This window comes from Mastigoproctus giganteus, chromosome 5 (assembly GCF_048544385.1).
Source record: "Mastigoproctus giganteus isolate SK-2022 chromosome 5, ASM4854438v1, whole genome shotgun sequence".
Taxonomy (NCBI): Eukaryota; Metazoa; Arthropoda; class Arachnida; order Uropygi; family Thelyphonidae; genus Mastigoproctus; species Mastigoproctus giganteus.
This window is the reverse complement of record NC_143579.1, coordinates 81,890,865-81,911,600: the sequence shown is the minus strand read 5'-3', so window position 1 is coordinate 81,911,600 and position 20,736 is coordinate 81,890,865. Positions and strand designations below refer to the sequence as shown.

At 36.7% G+C, this 20,736-nt stretch overlaps 1 protein-coding gene across 1 annotated transcript in view; it reads right to left on the bottom strand.

Annotated features, from left to right (window-relative positions):
- The window catches only part of Taf1 (TATA-box binding protein associated factor 1), an 818,869-nt gene that overhangs the window by 306,013 nt on the left and 492,120 nt on the right, over nucleotides 1-20,736 (bottom strand). Inside the window, exons 22-23 of the mRNA XM_090374096.1 lie at nucleotides 12,812-12,934; nucleotides 5,057-5,135 (exon numbers count right to left, since the gene is read on the bottom strand). Coding sequence (XP_090230222.1) covers nucleotides 5,057-5,135; nucleotides 12,812-12,934 — 202 coding nt within the window. The remainder of the gene's footprint in view (nucleotides 1-5,056; nucleotides 5,136-12,811; nucleotides 12,935-20,736) is intronic.

Here is a 20,736-nt window from a genome sequence, read left to right as displayed (position 1 = left end):
TGGTTCACGGCACCCTTAGTGTCTCAGTAATTTTTTCATGGCGCACCTAGACCAAAATAAATACCTAACAGTTCCGTTTATTAAGTAGTTAAATCCAAACAACTTAATAAGAAATGGTGAAACTGTGAACTACCTCGAGCTAATAGTTCGCACGGTGTCTGACTGATGTCGAGTATCGCTATGTTTCCCTCGAAAATTTAAAATATTCTGAGGCGCACAGTTTGAGAACCACTGTTTTATGCAATAAACATTTAATTCCATAATTATTTTCATTATCTTTTACATTGTATACAGTTAAAAAGTTATTTAAAAGGTATTTTTAAAATTCTTTATGGACATTCCAGAAGGTCATGGACCAAATTATAATTTTTCCTATTGATTATTATATTCGATTAATGCGTTTCCGTGATGCGCTCGTGGGACGAATTAATCGTGTTAATCGAGGCCAGCCTGTACATTTTCATTTATATGAATAGACTTCTGTGGTCGTGGGGAAGAGGCTATGACCGATCTTAAAGCTTTCCAGGGACCAACAAAACATATTCTGGAAATGTGATATCGATTGAACTTTTTCTAGTTAAGTAATGCCTAAATATCAGACAATGTATATACTTCCATTACAGTTTAGGTAATGTGCATAGTGAGTTACATTTCAGGTACATTGTACTTTTTTCTTTTTCTGTGATTAACTGAATTTAAAAATAAATATAGTTAGCTCCTTATCAATTAATTACTAAGATTATAACTTTATAAAACACTTAATAAAACTCTATAGTTTTATGCTCTTGAAACTTAGCCATTCAGTTTATTATAATTGTATAACATTTATTGCTCTTCTTTCATATACTTTTAAGTCTCTTTTCTATACGTATGTAGTCTCTTCTGTATATGTATATATCCCCTCACAAGCAAGTCATTCAGGAGTCTTACATAACAATACAAGCAAAGCGTGCACAAACTGTCTAAAGCTAACAATAATGCATTTAAACAACAATTTAATTTATGAAGCTCTTTTTTCTATACAATTGGATGGAAAAAATAATAATTGCTGGTTTCTATTTGTTCAATTTTAATAAAATTTGTGATGGCTTAACAAATCTTTCTATATGAACCAAATATAAAATTTCATGACAATCCATCCACTGGAACAGACATGGTGAAGGCAATAGGTGCTAATGCATATATATGTTAAGGCACCCAAAAATTGGGCGCCTCCGTAGCCAGATGGGCAGGAGCAGCAGTGCATAGTACATGCTTCTTGATTAGACTGGGGTTTGAGCCCATGACCACCAAATACGGAGGATGCGGAAAGGTCAGGGAATGACATCCGTATATCCCCGGAGGAATATGGCCTTAGTTGCTAATGCTCCTAAAAACCAAATAACAAACAAACAAACCTAAAAATTGGTTGTTTTGGATTTCTGTATTGAAATTTATCTTCAGACCACAGTTTTCAGTTCAATAAAATGCATAAAGAGAAATTAGCACAGGTGGACACAAATGCTATATGAAATAAATTGCCCAACATTATAACTGAGAAATTTTTCAATTAGCCATTTTCAAAAATCATAACTCCGCAAATGTCGGAGAAACAGTCATCAAGAAAGGAAAGGCTATATTTTTGAATGTCTATATTTTTTGATGTTTTGCAGTGGCAATGATGAGCTTGGTGTTATTAGGTATGTAAGACACAGCAGTTCTTTTACTGATTAGTGATGCACCCTAATGGGAAAATTCTATCAGAAAGCTGAAGCACACCACTGAGCAGCATGTATTTTATGTAAAAAGGTTTTATCAAGAAAAATAAGCAAAACATTCACCACATAAAAGTCCAAGGTTATCTGTAGAAAAGTGTAAATGGGAGTGAAAGATGTATAATTTCTGAGACAAACTGCAACAAAGATTTTCCTCCTGTAAAATTAAAAGTCTACAAGCTTGTAATAAATTTTATAGAGAATCTTGTCCATTATGAATTTTTGCAGTGACTTATAACAATCAAAAATTGCTTAATGGACTATATTTTCAGAACTATATAGTCTTAATGGACCATATTTTCAGAACTACCACCAGAAAAAAACCACTAATCCAGTGGAGATGCCTGAAACTCAAAGTACACAAGAATAACTCGCATAGTCTTGAAGAAAATGTTGAAATTACAGATATTGTGGAGGGCATCTTTTACATCTCTATGTATTCAACACTTTTTTTGAAATGTTATTGAATGCACAGAGATCACATATTGAATGCTAACTTGAATGATAAACACCCATGTCTTAAGCTTTAATGACAGCAAAGTCACCAATGGCAGCACAATACACCAAAAAATATTGTTATTCAAAAGTGTTATCTTTTCTTGATGATCTCGTATAACATATAACATTTGGAAGAATTTTTATCTGAAATTAAAATCGAACATAAAACATGTTTAATTAAAATGCTGGTATTTTAATGAAATAAAACTTTATAAATGTTAAAATACAGATAAACATAAGGCGTATTTTATGAAACATAACATTAAAATTTATTAATAATCTATAATATGGATTACATGCCATGAAATATACTAAGCTCTTTATGACAGACAAATAATAAATAAATACATACCTAATAATTATATCAGTTATGAACAAACTGGAAAGAACTGTTATCTGAGAAGGAGTAAAGCTTTAAAGACTTCAGTCAGATCTCGTTGCAGGTGCCTAGTTTAAGTGCTTCCATTTTTTTGTTATTTGGTTTTTAGGAGCATTAGCAACTAAGGCCATATTGCTCCGGGGATATGCGGTGGTCATTCCCTGATCTTTCTGCATCCTCTGTATTTGGTGGTGACGGGCTCGAACCCCAGTTTAATCAAGAAGCATGTGCTACGCACTGCTGCTCCTTCCCACCTGGTTACGGAGGTGCCAAATGCTTCCATTTGCAAAACTGAATTCTTTCATGATAAGAGTACATTTTGTGTCCCCAAATAAACTTGTTGCTCTTCTCTTCACCTGTTCCAACAATTCAAGATCCTTCCTAAAATGAAGCTTCCAAACTCAAAACACAGCTTAAAATTTGTCCTATAAATGAGATAATGAGATAAGCTTATCCCACAAGCTCTCTGCACTGCTCTGAAAACTTCATTTCATACTATACAATTACTCTTAAGTCGTTTTTTTTCTCCACTACCTTGAATGTGGTACCACACAATTGGTACAGAATAACATAAAAATCAGGTATATCAGGGTTAATGTCTAAGTTTACAGATGATATGAAGGTTAGCAGGATGGTTAATGATAGTAACAACATTATGCTACTGCATCAACAAGATCTAGAAAAATTAGCCATTTTGGCTGAGAAAAGGTAATTGAGGTTCAACATTGACAAATGCAAAGTTCTGCATATAGGTAGCAGTAATTCCAAATGAATGTACCAACTGTGTGGTACTACACTGAGGGTAGTGGAAAATAAAAAGGACCTGGGTTTAACTGTGCAGTCAGTTCCATTGTATAAGGAACGATCAGGCTATGCCTTGACTACTGCATAACAGGTCTGGAGGCCTAACTTTAGGAAAGTATGTAGAGCTGCTGGAGCGGATACAGAAAAGGGCAAGGAGATTGGCGAAGAAGAACCTATGAAAGGCTTCAGTCCTGCAAATTGTAGCATCTGAAGACTAGACACCTGCAAGGTGATCTGTTGAGGTGTTTAAGGATTTGAATGGATTAAGCAAGCTAAATGCTAATGAGGTTCTTCCTCTTGCTCAGACTACACACAAGGAGCCATATTCAAACTGAGAAAGGATGATTGCTTGAACAAATTTCCATCTGTTGCTGTGGAAGTGAATAGCTTGAATAAATTCAAGAAATAACTCGACAAAATATTGGATGGGATGAATAGGTGAACTGGAAAGTTCCTCCTCCACCTCTTCTGGTTGATGTTGTATAAGCTTGCTCTCTTTCACCATTTGCCAAAACTAAAATATTAATTTAAAATATCTACTGGACCAATGTGGGTCATGCATTTACTTTCTTAACACTTTCTTACTTTCTTTCTGAAATGAAAAGTAGCAAAGAATTCTTTGCTACTTTTCATTTCATTCTTATCCAAAGACTATTTGTAATCTGCTTTAGAGAGCCCAACTCTGTAGACTAGTTTATACTGTGGTTATTCTTGTCTACATGTTTTTGGCTCAGAAGAAGTTGCCCACTGTTGCATTTATCATAAGGAACAAAAGAGGTATGGTGTCAAATTATTTTTAGCATGTGCAAAGTGTATTGTAGTCAAAGTTTGGAAAGCACTGCACTAACTACTAGATATTAAACAAATAAAGTAACTAAGTTTAGAATTGCAATAAATGAGGACTGAATAACCATAATAAATTGGTTAGAATAGAAAATAAACAGCTAAAATCATGGGAATATTTAGTTCAGATGACAAAAAAGTTCTCTTCTAAACTGAAGTTTCAAACAAATCTAATCTCAAACCATATCTGAAATATCAAAATAAGAAAATAATGAGACTTTGAATTACCAAATTCAGGATGAATAAACATATTTATTCCGTCTTAATTAGGTAAATTAAAGCCACTTAATTTGTTAACTTAAAACTGGAAGTAATTTAAAATTGAGTGTTTCAGGAAAACTGAGATGCATGGAACAATAGACAACAAGCTAAACAACAAGACAGCTGCCGCTATAAAACTGAAACGTCATTTGAAAAGAGTAAACTAAATTCACGCAACTTTGTGTTGTGTTTTCATAATGTCAGACTTTTTAAACCTTAACAATCCATTACACAGCCCACTTTAAAATTACGAAAACTCAACACAGTATAGTGTTTTTATTTATCAAATTGTTTATCACCGCTTTCAGCGTTATGTCTTCTATCTTCTACATTTTGAATAAACCAAATATTTAGGGATTAACAGTTGATGATGCATTTTTAAAGGAGAGAAAAATTCTAATGACTATGCTTTTTCCAATTTCTTTACATTTATAATAGGCTCTTAAACTTCATTAGGATGAAATCCATACTGCACAAATAATGTTAACACTTAGATTTCAAATGTTTTAATATTTACCTTCTTCCCCTGCTTTAGCCTGCTCTGTACATAAAGTACGAATCACATCAATAATTTCCCATCGTGACAGCTTCTTAATCTAGAATTAAAGTTTGTATGTCCATAATTTATCATCAATAAATAGAGAGAGAGAGAATTAAAGTAAAAAAAAAAAAAAAAAAAGGAACTATGCAAATTTTAAATTGACTGGATAACAAATTTGAACTTTACATTTCCTTCAACTCATCAGGCAAGGTTTGGAATGTGTGTTGGAGGATGAGATTAATTCATACTTCACACAACATGTACATTTAAAAGTATTTCTCATTATTATTATATTTTAGCATACATTAAACAACAATGCCATAACCACTTCCAAATAAAACTTCACATTAATTATAGTAATATTTATTTAATTATATAAAATTCCAACGTGAGGTTGAACTGGAAGATCTTCACAAAATTTTATGAAGCTTATGATAAAGCTATAAAAAATTTAATTCATTTTAATAAAAAGAATATCATGAAATGTTTTATAATTAAGCCTAACTGTGACACGAATATGGATATAACAGTTACATAAAGTAAACATATCCATTTTTATTATTTTGGTGCAGGAAATAAATGTGTGTAGTCAAAAACATAATGCATTCATCTTATTTATTAAGCTTTACTTTATATAAATCTAATTTTTGTATACCAGAGAGTTCACATGCATTAATATGTTTACAAAAATTCTGTTGTAGGTGCTGCCAATGTTTGGTTGCCTGGTTTGCTTTTTTATTGGTGCACGAGTGCCTTAGGCCAGGAAAAACAAGTCCAAAAATTAAATGCATTAGAAATCAGTGTATCACATTAATCCATAAATTACCATGCCAAACTGTATAAAACTAAACATAAGTAAATCTTGATAAAGAAGCAAGTGTATACACAATAATTTGAAAACAAGTTTATATATTTATACAAATTTATAATTTTTAAAAAATTAATAATTTCATACTTTATTGATAAGCCTGCAATGAACTTAGAGAATCAGTATATAGTATATATATATATATAATACATTTCTGGTGGTAGCATGAAAGTATGTAGTTCGAGGCTAGCTCCACATCATACAACTCTGCAGTTTATATGTTGCAGAGGGGAGGGGGATCTGTTCAGATATTGTACCATCTGGAAAATGGAAATACAGCAGCATATCCCAGTTATCACCTCAAGACATGGACAGTTATCACCTCAAGACAGTGTATAAACCACCAAGAAGTCAGAAGGTTTAGCTCATGCTGAATAGAGTTGCAGGTAAACAGATAAAACAACAGACTTTTCCCAGTTCTTAAAGGGAAAGTCACATTGAAGACATTGAACATGCCAGGGTGGAAGGGGTTGCCTTGTTAACTGGGCAACCATATCTACTGTAGATCTCTAAAACATATCTACATAAATCTCTAAGTAGTTCTAGAATACAAATACTGAAAGGATGTTTGGGAGTCTGATGAGCATTATAAAGACTTTCCAAACATAGTTCAACATGGGACATCCACATTGGATTGTCTGGCAGGGATTCCACTTTAAAAGCATATTTAGGAACAACTGCCTTTGTCAAATGACAAAAATGGTTAATTTGATTCCACATAGAGACTTTTGTAGAAATGTTTGAAATTCTCCAATTGCAACATGGATATCTTGATGGTAGCTGGAATCTAACCATCATATGACTCTATCCCTGGCAGATGGTACCCATAGTGTAATTATAATTGCACAGGGGCACAATATAGGTGGAGAAAAGTATTCAAGAAGACATCCACAAATATGAGGAGTAGGCATGGAGGATATTAAACCTTCTAATGCACTTTGTGCTAACCTCAGGAATAGATAATATCCACATCTATTGGTACCAGAAGTTCACTTGCACACACACACAATTACCTAGCAGAGCAGTTCACCCAAATGATGTCACCCATACACAATCCCAGAGTTTCTTACTCAAGGAATCACATACCTGAAGGCAAAGGACAAAGATACAAGAAACATGGCAAAATACAGGCCAATTACCTGTCTTCCAATAATGTACAAAATCCTGACTAGCTGCATAAACAAGAAAGATATTGGACCATTTGGAGAGTCAGAACATAATGGATGAGCAGCAGAAGGGATGCAAGGAGCAATTAAACATTGATGCCATAGTTATAGTGCAAACCTACAAGAAGCACTGCAACCTGCACACAGCTTACATCAACTACAGCAAAGACTTTTACTCCATGCTTCACAGCTGGCTAACAGAGATGCTGAAGATCTACAAAGTCAATCCGATAGTAACAAACTTCCAACAAGCAAGCATGGTGAAATGGAGTACCACCGTCAAGGTCAAGAACATCACAAGCAGACTGATCCTCATCAGGAGAGAACTCTTTGATACCCTGAGCCCACTATGATTATATCTAGCACTCAACACACTCTCCATCATGCTCGATAACAGCAGGTATGGATATACCCTAAAAGAAGGGAGAAAGAATCTGTATACCCTCTCTCACCTGATGAAAATGGATGACATCAAACTCTATGCCACAACCAAGAATCAACTCCAACAGCTACTCCAGATCACTGAAGAGTTCAACACTGACATCAGGATGCAATCTAGCCTAGACAAAAGCAACATCCATGGATTGCATATGGGGAAATTAGTCGGCCAAAACTACCAGCTTCAGATTGGTAAAGAGATTAAAACCATAACAGAGGGAGACACCTACCAATATCTGGGGATGATGCAGGCTCAGCAATAAAAACACAAGGAGATCAAGGCCTATCTGACTGAAAAATACCAATAAGAGACTCAGAAGTCTCCTCAAAGCAAAGCTGAATGGAGGGAATACAATTAAAGCCATAAATGCCTCTGCAGTCCTAATACTAACATATTCCTTCAGAATCATAGAATACACTATAACACAGCTGAAGGAGATTATGACAAAGACAAGAACAATGATGATCAAGAGCCAACAACCACCCGAAATTGGCTGTAGAGAGACTGACCATAGATCAGAAAGGAGGAGGAATGGTCAGAGCAACAAAAGAAAGTGATAGAGAACCTGAAGAATTACTTCTGGAAACTGTTTTTCCAGAAGTAATCCTTCAGGTTCCCCAGTGCCACTCTACTAGACCATAAGGAAGAGGCACATCCCACTCAACCTAAGCAAGGAGATCCCTCCAGCCCAGAAGTAACAAGCAAAGCTAGAAACAAAGACACTATAATGATCTCCATCAAGACCACACAGATAAAATGGCTTCCAATGCATGGATCACGAGTGGGCTGCTCTTCCTTGAGACTGAGGGATTTATGCTTGTCATCCAAGATCAGGTAATCAATAGCAGAAACTACTGAAACCACATCATCAAGGAATCCAGAGTGACTGATGACACATGTTGACAGTGCTACCTGGCCACATAAACAATCCAACACATCACCACAGGATGCAGGGTGATTTCCCAGAAAGAGTATACTAACAGACACCAACAGGTCACCAGAATAATACATCGTAAGCTAGCGAGGCAGTAACAGTTGATCAAAAAAAGTGTATCCTATTACAAGTATGAATCCCAGGCCATGATAGATGAAGACAATCCTGAAAAATGGACCAGACATAACTCTTGTTGACAAGAAGGAAAAGGCTACCTATCTGATTGACATAGTGGTGCCCAATACTGCAACCTCCAGAAAATCTACAAAGAAAAGATCAGGAAGTACACAGACCTAAGACAGGAGATCAAAGAGATATGGCATATGGAACAAGTAAAAACCATCCCAATCACCAAGGCAATCACCAGTATGGTGCCAAAGACACTACATAGCAGCAATAGGTCTCCCAGAGAATACCTAAATGAAAAAAAACTCCAGAAAGTCACAACACTTGTAGGATAGTAAGAGGGTTCCTTTATCAACAGTAATTAACAGTCAGACATAACTACCCTGTGCACTTGGTACAAGTACCCATCATGGTATAATAATAATAATCATAATAATGATGGCACCACCTGGTGTCATTATTATTAATAGATAGTGACGAGACTATCTATTACTATTAATGTATAGTGTCGCCATTTGGTGTCACTCCCAAGAACTAACACTACCACTGGACTTAAGCAAAAGCTAAAGAGGTCCCTTTCCATAGAAGGATGATTTCAAAGAGAAATAATAATTATACTGCATCGAGTGTGGCGCAGGATCAAGTCACTCATGCTCAGGCCTTAGGCAGAGGGGTTGTTTGGAAAATCAGAGTCTCCCGAGGAAGACAGTGGAGCAAGTGGTACAATCCCCCATATGGCTACCACAAGAGAAGGGCAAGACCATTAAGCCCCACCAAATGGAAGTGCTTCCTGCGCTAGTGACCACCCAGGAAGGAAGAAAATGCCAATGCATGAAGTGGAGCATCGAAATGAATACGTTCGCCATGTGGGCATACTGTGAAAAACCAAGCTAGAGACAATATGACAATACAGATCGAGACTACATACCAAGTGGTTAGAATGATTCCCGCATATTCAGGTCAACAAACAGAAAATTATGGACCAGAGAAAGACCATGAAGAGCCTGATAGTTCTTGCAAGCTTGAAAAAAATCAAGCAGGACGTGAGCGATCAACTGCAGAGAACAAAGAATATGGACAACACGGAACCAGAGGAGGAAGAACAAGAAGAAATACAACCCAGAGCAGCTGAAGTGGAAAGAGATGAGGTCACGGTATCCAGAATAGAAGACAAATGGAAGAAGGCGCTAACAAAATTCGAAGGAATGAACCCCCACAGACTCATGTGATACTGAAGCAGAAACCCAACAGAATCCTGTGAAGACCACCTCAATCAAGAAATAATACCACATTACTCGATAACAATGGTGCAACACTGGAGGCCAGCCACACAGCCATATACTGTGCTGCCATAGCAGCCACTAGAATTAATGGAAGAGAAACAAGAGACCATTAATTCTAGTGGCTGCTATGGCAGCACAGCCTCCAGCAAAAAATAAAAACTGAATCTTCGATGAGGACCAAAGCGCCTTCTACAGCAGTCTCGGAGGAGACAGATAAGATGGAAACGGACTACCTGAGCAGAAGACAATTGAGGAGTTCTGGGGCAACATACGGAGCAGTGAAGTAAGATTTAAAAGCTGAGCCCTCTAGTTAGAACTAGAATGAAAGAAAACCAAGGAAGTACAAGAGATGAAAGAGTAGGAGATTCAGGAGGAAGATGTAAAACTGTCGATCAGGAACTCCCACAACTCACAAACCCAAAAAATAGATAATGTCCACAACTACTGGTACAAGAAGCTCGCTTGCACACACAAGCACCTAGCAGAGCAGTTTACTAGAATGATAAGGCACCTAGAGACAATCTCAAAGTTTCTCACTCAAGGAATCATAAATACCAATATACACGAAACCCAGAGAAATATAGGCCAATCACCTGTCTCCCAACAATGTACAAGATCCTGATCAGCTGCATAACCAAGAAAATATCAGACTACTTGGAAAGCCAAAACATAATGGCCGAACAGCAGAAAGGATGTAAGGAACAATTAACCATAGATACTGCAGTTATAGAGCAAGCCTATAAGAAGCACTGCAACCTGTACATGGCCTACATCGATTACTGCCTTCAACTCCATGCCTCATAGCTGGCTAACAGAGACACTGAAGATCTACAAAATCAATCTGACAGTGACAAACTTCCTAGAAGCAACAATGCCAAAATGGGGATCACAGAGGAATCCCTGAAAGATTCCTCTTTGATCCCCATCAGGAGAGGAATCTTTCAGGGAAATGCACTGAGCTCACTGTGGTTATGTCTAGCACTGAACTCACTACCACCATAGCAGCAAGTATGGATATAATCTCAAAGAAGAAAGGAAAAATTTGTATACCCTCACCCACCCGATGTACATGGATAACATAGATACAAGCTCTATGCGGCATTCGAGAAGCAAGTCCAGCAACTACTTTGGATCACCGAAGAATTCAGCAATGATATCAGGATGGAATTTGATCTACACAAATGCAAGACCCATGGATTGCATCAGGGGAAATTAGTCAGCCAAAATTACCAGTTGCACACACTGGTAAAGAGATCAAAGATCAACATCACGACAGAGGGAGAGACCTACAAATACCTTGGGATGATGCAGACTTGGCAGTTACATCACAAGGAAATCAAGGCCTGCCTGATTGAAAAATACTCTCAGAGACATAGAAACCTGCTGAAAACAAAGCTGAATGGAGAGAACACAGTTAAAGCCATAAACACCTATGCAGTCCCAGTGCTAACATAGTCCTTCAGGATCATAGATTGGACTAACACTGAGTTGGAGGATATCATGAGAAAGAAAGGACAATCATGGCCAGTAGCAACATGACCCGAAGTCAACCGTGGAGAGACTGAAGGGGCTAAATAGACCTTATCAAGAAACAGAAAACAGCGATAGTGAATCTGAAGGATTACTTTCAGAAACACACAGCAGCACTCTTCCAGGCCATAAGGAAGATAGACAGACAGCAGTATATCCCACTGAAGCGAGGAGTTCCCTTCTGCCCACACAGCACAAAAAAAGCTAGAAGGTTGGGCAAAGAAGACACTCCATGACAGATAACTACAACCGCCTCCATCAAGATCACATAGATAAAATTGCTTCCAATGCATGGCTCATGAGTTCTAGAGCAAGCCTACAAGAAGCACTGCAACCTGTACATGGCCTACATCGATTACTGCAAGGCCTTCAACTCCATGCCTCATAGCTGGCTAACAGAGACACTGAAGATCTACAAAATCAATCTGACAGTGACAAACTTCCTAGAAGCAACAATGGCAAAATGGATATAATCCATTTTGCCATTGTTGTCTTCAGTCTCGGGACATTGTTTCCCGAGACTGAAGGATTCATGCTCACCATCCAAGACCAAGTAATCAACACCAGAATCTATAGAAAATACATCGCCATGGAGCCCGGAGTGTTGAATGGCACATGTTGACGATACCACCTTGCATCAGAAACAATCTAACACATCACTGCAGGATGCTAGGTGATTGCCCAGACTGAGTACACTCGTAGACACGACCAGGTAGCCAGGATAATACATCAGAAGCTAGTGAGGAAATACCAGTTGATCGAAAGTGTACCATATTACAAGCAGGAACCCTAGGCAGTACTAGAGATCCCCAACTCACAAGCTGTACTGGGACCGCTCCATAATAATGTATAAGACAATCCTGCACAACAGACTGGACATAACCCTTGTCAACAAGAAGGAAAAGGCTACCTATCTGACTGACATAGCAGTGTCCAACACTGGCAACCTCCATAAAATGCACAAGGAAAAAATCAGGAAGTACAAGAACCTAAGACAGGAGATCGAAGAGATGTGGCATATGCAACACATAATGACCATCCCGATCATCATGTCAATATGGTGACAAAGACCCTACATAGCATCCCAGCAGCAGGTCTCCCAGAGAGCACCAAAACAACTTCAGAAAGTCGCAATCCTGAACACCTGTAGGATAGTCAGAGAGTTCCTTGACCAACAGCAACACCACACATAACAACCACCCTATGCACTTGTTAGCAATACCTGTCACGGGGTGGAATCCCCAATCAGGGCGAAATAATATATAATAATCTTTGCTATCAACATTAGTGTGCATTAGTGTGTTTATATTCCATTATAAATATCATAAAAATTTATGATTAATAATAATTTGAAATAATGTAGTTTTGACTAAAGATGCTCTTACTTCATCTTCTGGTACTCCAAACTTTCTCAAGAGCTGCTTGGCATTGCTTAGTGACAGTCTACGAAGATCAGCATCTGTTCCTGTTACAGTTTTTTTCACTGGAGCTTGACTATTTCCTTCATCCTGTATATGAAAATAATTTATCATAAAATGTACCTTGTAAATGATAACACTATATAGATACATTTAAAAAAAAAACGAAACAAAAAAGCAATGGATTTCATAGTAACTGACTTCAGTTAGAGTGAGAAATTGAACGATAATAGCTATTACCATTCATTTTAATTGGATTACCAGTAAAGTATCTGAACCAGCTAGGTCCATGCAACCCGAAAACCGAAACCAACTGGAGTTGTGAACATTAATATCACCCAAGGAAATTACCTCACCTCACCACTAGGAAAGTCAGACTGGATAAAGCAGTCTCAAAATGGAAGTCTGAAAGTTGTATTGCACTGCATTTGTGGTGGATTGGGTTGGGTTGTTTAAAATTTTAATGATGCATTAATTAGTAACTAAGACTATGGTGCACCAAGAGAAATGGCATAAAAATACACGTGCGCGCGCGCGCACGCAGCACACACACACACGCAGCACACACACACACACGCAGCACACACACACACACGCAGCACACACACACACACACACAAAGTGTGTATAATTAAATGATGTAGGATACTTGTAATATAATATATAATACAAAGCAGTTAAGAGATAAAAAAGAGATAAAAATACTCTAAAATGAAACTGTATAAATTAATAATGTGTGAAAATTTAAATACATCTTGCACATGGTTGTCATCATCCATTAAATATTGAGTGAGTATATTAGAGTTCAGTTAGATATATAAAAGACAAACATCATTGACTATTCAAACATTTACATTCAATTACAATGTGCCAAATTGTCAAAAAGGTGTCACAGTATCTACATATAGGATGAGCATCAGCCTTGCATGTAGAAATGCATCAGGTACCAATATCCTATGCAAAAGGCAGTCCATCTTTGATATAGCCTGTAATACACTTAGAGAGACTATATAGAATACCCTTTTAGTATTGTTGGGATTTTATATGATCCAAGGCCATTTCTTTTGTATGTAGCTCGGAAAGCACATATGGTACATTCATGGGAAATTTGGCTAGAGACAGTTTTCCTTGGGAAGACACAAGCAGATCCCACAGATACTTCAGACTTTGAGCACCATTTGTATATACTGGCGAGAACTCAGGATATTCAGCTCAGTTGCTGCAAAGGGTTGTCAACACACAAATCAAGATCTCAGCTTCCAGCCAGTTCCTAAGAATTAAGTCACATGATGGAAATTGCATATACTGGAGAGGAAGAATTTGCATAGCTAAGGTGGACACCTCTACCTGAAAGCACAAATCTCGAGATAGTTCTTGGATCCTATGGTTGGCACATACAACTGCCAATCATCCAAAGGGATGATTGGCAGTTGTATGTGCAATTTTTCCATCATGGCATAAAAATAGCTAACAGCAAAGCATAAATTGTAGTTCACTGGCATCCACATAGAGAATTTGGATGAGTGAAGTAGGAAATACTCCTTTGGCAATCTGAATAGCATTGTGGTATTTAGTATTAGCAGCGGCCAAATGCAAGGAAGCCTGTGGCTTATGCTGCACCAGTCAAAAAAATAAATAAAATAAAAAATAAAATGATAGAATGGATCAAGTCACTGAATAGAATTTCTAGCAGAGGAGTAGACTTGGGAGCCACAGTCAAGTTTATATCAGACAAGTGCTTAAAATACCATACCTCCAAGTTATGACATATGCAAAATAAGTATGCCTTCTGCTAGGCCTATGGTGCAGTGAAAGCCATACCACATTAAAGACTTCTATTTCTGCATAGTAAGAATATCTGGGATGCCCGATATTCTTACTATGCAGAAAATCTTTATTCTCAGAAAAAATCAAGTACAGCATCACACATTCTAATATATCATCTACAATAAGGCTTGTTCCACATAATGAAGATTTGCAGATGCCGGATCCCACAAAATCATGGGATGAAGAAAGCAGTGATGAACATTGTGAGGATTCTTGCATTGCACACTTTGCTAGTGCAACAGATTTGGACTACCAAAATTATGTTCTGCAATTAATTAAGTAAGAAAAGTTAAATTAGTCCGTAATATAAACATATCTAAAGAGCATGCAGAACTCCTTGTTTCTGGGTTACAACAGCGGAAGTTACTTGAAGTAGCAACTAAAATTCGAGTATATCAAAATGTTTTCAAATTATCTCATAAGAAGATGCTATGTGTTTCTTTAAAGATATTAGTGGTCTTCTAAATGAACTAGACAGTGAACATACTCTTAATGAATGCCATATATTTAAAACCAGTTTTGCTGCACAACAAAAATGTATTCCCATCAGTTCCTCTACTTTGTGATGTTGCCTTTAAAGAAACATATCAAATTATCTCCAAGATAATGAATAAAATAACAAACCATGACTTTGTTTGGAATTTTATAGTGATCTTAAGGTAGTAAATGAATTACTCACTGGTCCATAGGGAGGTTTCACAAAATATCCCGCCCCCAATTTTTAAGGGACAATCATGCAACAGAAAAATATTACACTGTGCAGCAGAGGAAGGATTCTGTACTAGGGAGATGTAATAACATATGTTTCACCGATTGGATCAAAAAAGCTTCTTCTGCCACTTGTACATATAAAGTTTGGATTATGAAGAATTTTGTTAAAGCTCTGGATAAAAAAAGGAAGTGGATTCTGCTAGCTAATGGAAGTGTTTCCAGTTCATCAGATGCAAAATTGATAGAAGGAATTTTCAATGGACCTCAAATACAGAAACTTCTTAGGTGATGTATTGTTTGTTTGTTATTTGGTTTTTAGGAGCATTAGCAACTAAGGCCATATTGCTCCGGGGATATGCGGTGGTCATTCCCTGACCTTTCCGCATCCTCCGTATTTGGTGGGCATGGGCTCGAACCCCGGTCTAATCAAGAAACGTGTGCTACGCACTGCTGCTCCTGCCCACCTGGCAATGGAGGCGCCTAGGTGATGTATTGAAACAAAGCTAAAAGATACTGAACTAGTAGCTAGGCAATTGTTTAATGCAGTTTTTCCTTTATTTCTTGGAAGAAGAAAAGAAAAAAATGTCATAAAGATATAGACTGCTGAATGTCTTTGAAAATTCATTTTCTTCATTACCATTAATTTTTTTTTTCCCCCTCAAAATTTGGGAGATTTAGGTAATGACCAATGGAAATGCTTTCATCAGAATATATCCATAATAGAAAAGCAGTACCAAAGTCACTGGGATACTGCTGTGATGAGAGATTACTGCTGATTTCTTAAGAGGGAGTGCAGACTGGCCATTAAGAAAAACTGTCTGAATGGCAAACATATCTAAGAAAACAGAATGTACATAGTATATTATATATTTGATTAAACTACTTTAAAATGAAAAAGACTCATTTTTAAGACATCATATCCATGATTGTATAGTTGTTCATTAAGTTCCTAAAATTCTGGTATATTTTTCAATGGATACATGGTAGAGACAATTTTGGTATTTCTGGAACAAGTGGATCAATTTCCTTTAGAATCTGCAACATTTGCTCTGGAGGTACAAAAAAAAAAAAAAAAAAAAAATTTAACTCTTGTTTAAGAAGTCAGCTTTTGAAGTTGTGTAAAAGATCCAAAATATATTTTAAATTATTTTTAAAGAGAATGAAGTCAGACATCTCGATATAACCATACATCAACACAATTGGAATTATAGCTATGCAAAATAGGAAAATTAAAATTACTGAGGTTGGGGGAGAGAATATATATTTTTTTCTTGTTTATGATAGTTAATCATTTAGGTTTACTGGGTTTGATGGTCAGTTTTGTTTAAATTCCATATAGTTTTTTGTGTTTGGTTAATTAGTGACTTATCCACTGAGGAAAGATAAACAAAAAATATGAATAAATAAGTATATGAGTACGAAGTAGGTTCATCTTTAATATGTAGCGCGCGCGCGCACACACACACACACACACACTTTTCATACATTAAAAAAAAATATATAAATATCTCTAAATAAATTTCTCTAGTAAAAAAAAAAGAAAGGAGGAAAGCAGAATAGCATGCCACTGTCTGGAATACATACATTAATAATACTACTCAAAATTTAAGAAAGTAATAAAATGCTGTGAAGAGAGCTCTGAGCAAACATTGTGTCATTTTCAAGACAAAAGAGGTAGGAGTAGAACATGCAAAATCCAGCAAACAGGACCTGATCATTGCAGGTTTTCATTTTTCCAGTTTTTGAAAAAGAATTACAAAGAAGCACAGCTTATCAAATTAAAACCATGTTTAATCTATGAATTTTTCTTTTCCATAAAAACTGCATGGAAAGTTTGTATGGAAAGGAAAATCATATTACAATAACCACTTCTTCATCCAGTGTGCTCCATTTTGTGCTCCTTGAAAGGGAAGTGGGGGAACGAATCTTAAATGTCTGGTTTTTGGGATAGCTGGATTTTGGACATTCAACCTATAATAAAAGCAGACATGGGAGAGCAAGCCAGTTAGCACCAACATCGTGCCACCTCTAGATAGATATTGCTGATCTAGCTTTTCTGATTTAAGTATCTATTTGCTGAAAGTAAAATAGATATAGTTGATCTGTAAATCATGTAATGAATAAACTGGTGTAACTTAAGAAAGATTTGGTTTAATATCAAAAATAAGAGGTTTTTGAAGGATTTTTTTAAAATTGTAAATTATTTTGAAAATGACCTGAAGTGTGAATTTGTGATGTACTATGGCATTTTTGGATTGATTGAATGCTAAACTTTTTTGTAGTTAATGGTACCTTAAAAATATTTAATTCACCATTAAAAATCTATACTGTGATTAGTGTAATGCATTTCTGTTGAGATAATAAATAAATATTTTTTTTTATTATGCCCCACGGCCACCACAAAGTTAGAGGAGTTGACAATATAGAGAGAATACCAGAATCACTGAATTATCAGTTACATGAGCTTGAACCACAGTCAATTCATATGCTCATACAGATTCAATATCTTTGCATATGATCCGGCATTATCTCTTCACTCACAGGTTTCAATATTTTACCTGTAATAGAAGTCAAGCTTTCAAGTCTGTAATTATTCACTTCACACTTTGATCAAAGACATCTCCAATCTGCAAGGTCCTCATTTCAAGGACGCACTTACAATAATGGCTAAAGTTTGCTTGCGCTAGGTGCTTCATTTAATTTTAGCTTCAACAATTTCTCTTACACTTTCATTTCAGCTATCAAAAAATTATTTAGATCCTAGTTAAAATTAGGTATACCCCTGGTATCCCCATTCCGAAAAACTTCACACATGAATGTAGATGCAAAATATTTATTCGGTTTGTCAGCAACTGAACAGAATTACCCATGGTTATGCCATGCATATCTAGTGTTCCAATGTGGTTCATCCCTTTCCTTTCTAGTGCTAACATCAGCAAAGGATTCTTTTCTACTTTTCTTCAAATTTTCAACCAAACACATCTTGTAACTTGCCTTAGCAGATTATGAAGTGTTACCACAGTTGATTAACTCTCTTAGTGATTTGATTGAGGGAATTTGCATTTACTGTAAGTTTGTTTCCCCTAATATATAAAATTATTCTATGCATTTTTTCTCTGCCACTAGTCTCATAATTTCATCTGACATCCATTTAAATATAAACCTTGAAAAATATCTCTTAGTTGGTATAAAAATTTTAATAGCTTATGTGATTCCATCCATAAACACTTCTATTTTGAAGTGGCAGTTTTTAACATCAGTGAGTCCACTAAAAGGAATATAAAAACTGTCTAAAACCATTATACCACTTTACCTTTTGGAGGGAGAAAAATCCTTTTCTTTAACCTTCCCAAGTTTCACTTTTAAATGTACCCCACATCAATAAATTGTGAACACTGCCAGGGTTGCTTTATCTGAGGATTCTTAATGCACATAGAGTCGTTGCTGATAATGAGATCAAGGATAGTACTTTCTCTAAGGAAACTGCAGAAATTAAACCAGATAGATAAGGAAGGCCAGACCTATCCAAAAGTGAACTTTATATAGCAAAATGAGATCTGGAAGCAAAATGAATACAAAAACATTTAGAATTAGCAAGGGCACATGATGCAAGAAAGCTAACTTATATAGCTTCAGCCAAATACACACAGACACCCTTCTCATTTCACTCATCCACCCGCTCCAAATGTTTGTCTAGTTCGGCCTTGAATCTGTTTAAGTTATCAACTTCTACGACAGATGGAAGTTTATTTCAGAAATCAACCACTTGCTGGCTAAAGGAAAACTTAGGCAGATCTCTCCTACAACTGTCTTTCGTCAACTTGAATTTCTGCCCTCTCAGGTGATTATTCTGAGCAAGAGGAAGAATCCCCATCAGCATTGAGCATGCTCAAACTGTTCAAGGCTTTATACACCTCAATCAGATCACCTAACAGGTGCCTAGTCTCCAGCCACTGTAATTTGCAAAAATTAAGACTTTCTTTGCAAGAGTAACCATTTGTTCCATTCACTAATCTTGTCGCCCTTCTCTGAACTCGTTCCAACAGCACTACATCCTTCTTAAAATGAGGCCTCCAGACCTGTATACAGCACTCGAGGTGTGGCCTGACCATTGCCTTATACAAGGGGATAATCACCTCCTTATCCCTGCTAGAAAAATTCCTGTATATCATTGACAAGACACCATGGGCAACTCTTGCAGACCGTCTGTACTGCTCACAAAACTTCATATCAGTCTGCACAATTACACCAAGGTTCTTTTCACTCTCTACCTCTGTCAGTGTACCATCCCTAGTACCACATAGTTGATACGTTACTCTGGGGTTACTGCTTCCCATATGCAGTACTTTACATTTGTCAACGTTAAACTTCAGTTTCGACCTCTCAGTCCATCTACTCAACTTTTCTAGATCCTGTTGCCAGCGTACTGTCATTAGTGTCATTAACAGCCCTGCTGACCTTCGTATCGTCTGCAAACTTGGACATTAAGCTTGAAATACTATCATCAATATCATTAATGAATACAGAAAACAACAATAGACCCAACACTGAACCCCAGGGGACTCCACTAATAACATTAGTCCATGAAGAGCAGTGCCCATTGATTACCACTCTCTGTCTTCTCCCACTCAACCATCCCTTTATCAACAGCAGCAATTTGCCTCCAATGCCACACTGCTCCAATTTCTGCAGCAGGCTTCTATGTGCAACAGTATAAAAAGCCTTTCTAAGATCCAAATATATGATATCAAAATTATTCTTTGCATGCATTTCCTTTGTGAATACATCAGAGTATCCAATCAAATTGGTCAGACAAGCGTTTCCCTTAACAAACCCATGCTGTCTCCGAGCTATAACTGAAGTCTTGTCTAGATGATCCTGCAATGCTTCTTTAACCAGTGCCACCATTAATTTCCCTTGAACAGAAGTTAAACTAACAGGTCTGTAATTATCCGTGTCTCCCTTTGATCTTCTTTGTGGATTGGGGTCACATTTGCACATTTCCAGTCCATGGATACCTCCCCTGACTCCAAGGAAGCTCTCATAATTATGGCTAAGAGTTTGCTTACTTCCTTTAATATAACTGGATAGATTCTATCCACCCTAGATGCTTTTCTTATGTTTATCTTCGACAATTTCTCCTCCACTTTACTCTCAGTTATTACAAGATTATTTAGCTTACTGCCAGAGTTTAATACACCTCTGGCATTCCCCACCCGAATAACTCCTCATGTATGTGTGAATGTAGATGCAAAATATTCATTTAGTTTGTTAGCTACCTGAGCAGAATCATCAACAGTTTAACCATCGACATCAAGAAGACCAATCTGGTTCATCCCCTTCCTTCCAGAGCT